General features: G+C 37.1%; 1 protein-coding gene across 1 annotated transcript in view; it reads left to right on the top strand.

The window, feature by feature from the left end:
* The first annotated feature begins 3,039 nt into the window (after nt 1-3,039).
* Nucleotides 3,040-6,132, top strand: part of LOC110457086 — a 37,730-nt gene continuing 34,637 nt past the window's right edge. The window contains exon 1 of the mRNA XM_021508186.1: nt 3,040-5,028. Within this exon, the coding sequence (XP_021363861.1) occupies nt 4,977-5,028 (52 nt within the window). The 5' untranslated portion in view covers nt 3,040-4,976. The remainder of the gene's footprint in view (nt 5,029-6,132) is intronic.

The following is a 6,132-nucleotide window of genomic DNA, read 5'->3' as shown; positions in this document are numbered from 1 at the left end:
ACGAAATGGAGTCAATAGCAGGTTCGCCGAAAACGTTCATGAACAATAAAAAACGAAGAAATGACCAACGCAGATACGAGTAACGTTTTATATTTCTTATATACACCAACTTAATATGCATTTGTTACAGTATACATGTATAAACGTCGGTGGTAATTTTGTAATATGCGATATGACGTCGCAGATAGCACGACGTTTTGCGCAGAAGAACATCGCAACTAGTATTGGCCATCCCCTTCACAATTTACACATTATTTACGTCCTATTTGCTCCTCTAAAATATTGATCGAACAGCAATGAGGGACACACCCGTCTCTGTGACGGAGTAATGGCGTCATGCCACCAGAACGTAAATAAGCGCTATCAAATTTGAAACTCAGTTTGTTTCAAATCGTTTATTTGATTAATGGATAAAACCTGACGAGTACAAAAGGAATTCTGGTTGCTATGGTAATACAACATTCTTGTAGAGTTAATGTTCAACACGAAAATGTGTTATGTGTGGCCTGTGCACTAGTTGTATTACAATAGATTAACCTGCAGGTATGTATAATACTAAATTTAACTATAGTCATTTTTTCTTTTACACTGCTGTTCAAGCGGTTTTTTCCCTACGTAATAAGAGTTTCGGGAGGTTAGAAAGAACATAGTCACGTGTTCCAAGGGTACAGCTTCAATCTTACCTTGATAAATGTTCAGTTGTCATCTCAGCCATTTTTACCGTGGTATTTTACTATCTGATATTATTACAGGCTACTGTTGATTAATCGCACAATTGTGCCTTGTTCGCGGAAAATTTGCATAAGCTCGTCCACATGTGTTGTTATCGACGTCGTGGATACTATCCCTAATTTACGGGGACAATGATTATCAAATGTCAGTATACCATGTAAATACAGTATAAATTAATGACATTCTCTTTATTTGAAGAGAAGTAAGTTTTCAATTGCAAATATATACCGTTCTATTGGATTTGAAAAGCAATAGATTAACAGGTGCATCATATGGTTAAGGAAGAGTTTTCTCCCAATAACCACTATACACATGTCTCTCCAATTTGTGTTACCGACATGTGGGTAACAGCCTGGATGTTACATGTATTCATAGCTAGTGTTTTGATTATAAGGTAACGGACAGTGCGTTGCGGCGGTGTCTTCAATTGTAACGTCATGACTAATGGCAATTGCTTCCCCGATCGGAAACAGGAAAATGTATTGTGTATTTCCAAGAAAAACATATGTCTTCCGAGATAGAATTATACTTAAAAGGAGTAGGCCCCGAAATTTATTTTGGCTCGTTATCAACTTTTATTCTATTTTTTTTATTAATCAATTTTCAAATTGTATGAAGACATGAAGGAAACCGAGATTGCAATTTCAAATTTATCCCTTTGGGGAATATTTATTTCCCAATGTAGCCTGAACATATCAAAGTACTTATATTTCCTGCTAAGTGTTCAGCATTTAGGGTATATCGCATCAGGTAGTGGTAGGACGCCGGCTCATGACCAAATGGTTGCGGGTTCGATTCACGGCACGGCACTGTGTTGTATCTTTACTTCGCTTGTTCCAGTCTACTCAGCTGTAAATGAGTACGTGGATATGCAGTTCTAGCACTGTTGAATGCTAGCTGTGAGCGTCGAAATGACAGCACCGGCTGTATGCTCCCCAGGGAGTTGTGAAAGATATTGGCGGGTGCGAAGGCCCTATACCCACGGATACTAGTTTGTGAACCGATTTGAGGCGAACTACGAACTAGGTTGTGATAAATCGGTATATAAGAACCTCGACTTATTATTTATTAATTATTATAAGATTCTGTACTCGGTGCTTGGCATGGTATTTCAGAGAGTTACCGCACTTTATAGTCAGCATGACATCCGCGCTATCGCAAGGGACAAATACAACAATATACATGTATCATACACACGTATAACTCACACATCTGAAGGCACGTCATTACATGACCTTAGCTGTTAATAGGACGGTTAACCTACTAAAACCTTAACCTTTAACCTCACCATTTGATGTGAATTGTTTTTCTTTGTTTTGTTTAGTATTCTTTTCATGATCAGATTATTTTATGTTTTTATATCGATTCTACGTTTCGATTTTGTTCCGGTGTGTTGGCGCAATATAATACTTTTTTTTCTGTTTGATTGAAAATCGTGGCAATTGTACTTCTTTACCGAATGTTCGACTCGACTCGCTTGGGATCGATAGTGTCGTGTGCGGTGTATTACCCTATGTTTATAGATGTACTTGTCATTGTAAACATGCTCCTCACAACCCTTCAGTTTACCCTCCTAGATTAAGTTAAGTAATCGATTAAAGATAATGTCTAAGGTTTTGAGCTTTTAGACGATTTTATCTGTGTTATTTGTTGATCGAGAACAAATTTTAGTAGAAACATTCAATAATGTCTAAGGTTTTGAACTTTTAGACGATTTTATCGGTGTTATTTGTTGATCGAGAACAAATTTTAGTAGAAACATTCACTTTTGTTTCAATTTCAACATTTCAAGATATTTTATAGATAAAATTTCATCACCGAAGATAACAAAACTTATCAGAAGCCTGTACGTTTTGACTGAAGTAGATATCGTGCTTTAGGCAATGGTCTCATTCTACTCGCTCCGTACAGAAATTATTTTTATTTTAGTGTAAGTTAAAGGGTCTCTGCGACCCTCATTAGTTGTATGTAGTGGCAAGTTCATTGTACTTTATGGCCTTGGGCGATAACAAAGAATTAGTTTAAAAGTTAAAGGGATAAAGCGATCCCCATTCATCACGTGTATAGTATTCTGATGGTCTGACAAAACCAGCTGATCTTAAAATATAATGTATTCAATTAAGCCCATTATATTCAGGTCAAAACTCAATGTGAAAGCAATTAGGATAATCAACGGTCGGTATGTTAAACACGCCTGTCTTCCCATACATGCACTAGCGTGCACACGAAACGTTTCTGAATCAGCTGGGATAGAAATATATACCTGTTTATCTTATACCGAGAGATTATCAACATCCAGATATATATATCGCCTTTCAAAAAATCTTTATCAATCTGAACCCTGGCATCACTCTGTGAACGTATTTCTGCGTTGTTTGACCATATCTTGTGAATAATCACGTGTACGCTGCACAGCTTGTGGAGAGTAACATCGAGACAGGCTACGGATCATTTTCCAAAACAACCTAATCGAACGGACGCGTACGTAGTACCGCTCGGCCAAACGTACAGAACGTATTATTGGGACTGTTCAGAAAGGAATCTACTACAACAACAAAGCATTTAAAGTATGTTATACAAAGATAAAATCAGCATGGGGTAGAAATAGACAGTGGACACCACCGAACCGTGAAATATGTTATGGCTTTTCACACCGATAGCCAGAATTAAAAGGGCTTACCAATTTGATAGCTCTTATATATAGAATCCAGATATAATATTGCATTATTCATGTGTTGTGGGAGCCGGGCTCAATCTGTGCTGTGTGAGCTCGTTAGTTCTACATTAGTCTCCGTGATACAGTTAACAAACACCTCTTCTTGACCGTGTGATGGTTAGTTGGTCTTTCTCTGAGCTCGAGGCAGCGTTGACCACAAACAACTAACGCTAGGAACGCCAAATGTGACGGCATTGTTCGGAAACTGAAGGAACGACAACATAGCCTTGAAGTAAAATCGTTCAAAGACGGACAGCGGATGATAAGAATAACTTCCTATTCAAGACAAGCAGACAAAGAAAGAACGTTGGACTATATCAGTCTGTATTGTACACACCACATTTGGAGATTGACCTGACAGCTTGATGTGGTATAAGCCGATAAGATCATATTGATTCTGTAATTACATATGCGACAACATTTTGTAGTGATACGTAAATTCAGAGATTTATCAGTGTTATTTCCCATTGAGATTAGTTGACTGGAATAGCTTGTGAAATTGTTGATAATCAGAATTCTTTACGTACATTTCCGTACCTGCTGCAAAGTTATGCATAAAGCTTGTTGGGTTCAATACGTACAAAGGAATGCCGAAAGTCTTTATGTAAAGTGCACGTGTGTGACCCTACTATATACGGTTTCGTTGACAGAAGAGTTCTAATGAGTATGTATGGTGGCACTGAGACAGAATCATAGCTTTACACGGTATGTTTTGTTCTAATACATGTACCTGCTAAACCAGACTATACCTTTAATAGACGACCACAGAGGACTGTGTTATACCTTTGAACAAAAGCACGTGCTATGCATGTGCATAATGAACAACTCAAACTTGTCGGTACATCACTGTCATGTTGTTAAACTCGATGTGCATCAAAACATGAAGGAGTTGTCCAATTCAAAGACAAAGTGATGATCCTATTTATATGGAAATTAAGTGTTCTTCCGTTAAGCCTCTACATCAAAGCACGTGCTATGCATGTGATACGAGCTGAATAAACAGGTTGTGAATATTGGAGAGAAACGGTCGTAAATCGTGTAAAAGGATTTACGGATTAGTGATTATTACATTCGACCTGCTACCATTTACCATCTCATTGCGAGTTAAAACCATCTAAGCTTCGTGATATGGTTTGGCGTAATGATTTTGAACATTCCGATGGTTCTCGCCATTGCTATATATTGGTGCCATTGGGAGCCCGTGAACCAGTGCTATTGATATAATTGCACATATAGCTATTACGTCATCAACAGGTAAGGTACGGTGCGTGTCAACCCCAAATTCCGTCTGCTCCATTTCGAAAATTGTCAAGTCAAATATACATACAGTGTAACTATGTAGCTGTCGATAGAGCTGCCACAGCAAGAGAGATATTCCGTTATCCTTGTTACAGTACAAAACTTTAACTTTTGCGACAGTGTTATGTCAGTTTACATGGATCTTTAATATAACCGTCATGGACGATCATTGTGGCTGGTGGAAGGTGTTAATAGACATTATTTGTGGGTGCAGTACTAACTACTGACCATGATGAAAGTGTGGATTTCGCGCTCATTATCCTTTCTACTGCTTCTGACAGGTAAGTAATGCAATCTAATTTCTAATATCTTTGTACGGTAAGAAATCGAACGATCATGCTTATACTGTTGCACCCTCACACTCAAAGAAATGGCCTTTCGATAAAAGTTACCGTGATGCTTGTTTTGACCCTATATCATTATGGCAATAGGTTATATTTACACTCTAGTTAAATAAACGTAATGTTGTATTTAGAACCTGTGGGAAACCGACCTCGTATTATTCTTTCAATTGCACTCAACTTTATTAAATGCATTAGATGTTGAAAAAATTATACTTGGGTCAGGGGTATCGAGCAGCTCCAAAAAACACAATATTTTTTACTATTTCAAAACAATCAATGGAGTTGCACTAAAGACAGTTTGGTCCATACACGACTTCATTACCCATAACACTTAATATATGTCTGCCGTGAATCAGAGTTTGTGCATGTAAAATGACCGACACACCTTGCATTCATCCATTATAAGAATTATAAGAAAGTGCATGTGCACTTTGTGCTGTATGCAGTGTTTATAAATACACACATAGTGTTTAAAAAAATTGTAAACAAAGGCTATTCATGTTATAACAAAATTTAAAAAGCGTATCAAATTATACTGATCGTTTGAAGTATACAATTTTATACTCTTTTAAACGTCTTGATCACGTGTGGTAAATAGTAAATCACAAAATAAAAGAACAAACAAACCATTGCCACCTGCTTAACTACACGATCAACAGTTAAGACATTCGTGTAATGTCCATCACTGTATTTGTTCTATAATACACTCCTCGTCGTATATTAAATATCAGTATAGAATAACAAAATTGAACTCTGACACGCTTCATCAACTATGTTTTAGCTTTGTTACTTGTAAGTACATGCTTGTATGTAATAAAAGTTGAAATGTTTTTACCAAACTCAGCAAACTGACTGCTTACCCAATTTTTATCTAAGGAACAGTCGGACTCAGCTGCATTTTCCTGCTTTCTTATCTCTAGAAATTTGGATCAGACATGCAGGAGGTCAGAAAATAACTAAAGACATGCCAGTGTCAACAAAATCATAATTCTAACTGGAAATAAAAATAAAACTACGACAAAATATGCACAAAGAGAACTA

This window comes from Mizuhopecten yessoensis, unplaced genomic scaffold (assembly GCF_002113885.1).
Source record: "Mizuhopecten yessoensis strain PY_sf001 unplaced genomic scaffold, ASM211388v2 scaffold9023, whole genome shotgun sequence".
In the NCBI taxonomy this organism is placed as follows: domain Eukaryota; kingdom Metazoa; phylum Mollusca; class Bivalvia; order Pectinida; family Pectinidae; genus Mizuhopecten; species Mizuhopecten yessoensis.
This window is presented reverse-complemented; position numbering and strand designations above follow the sequence as displayed.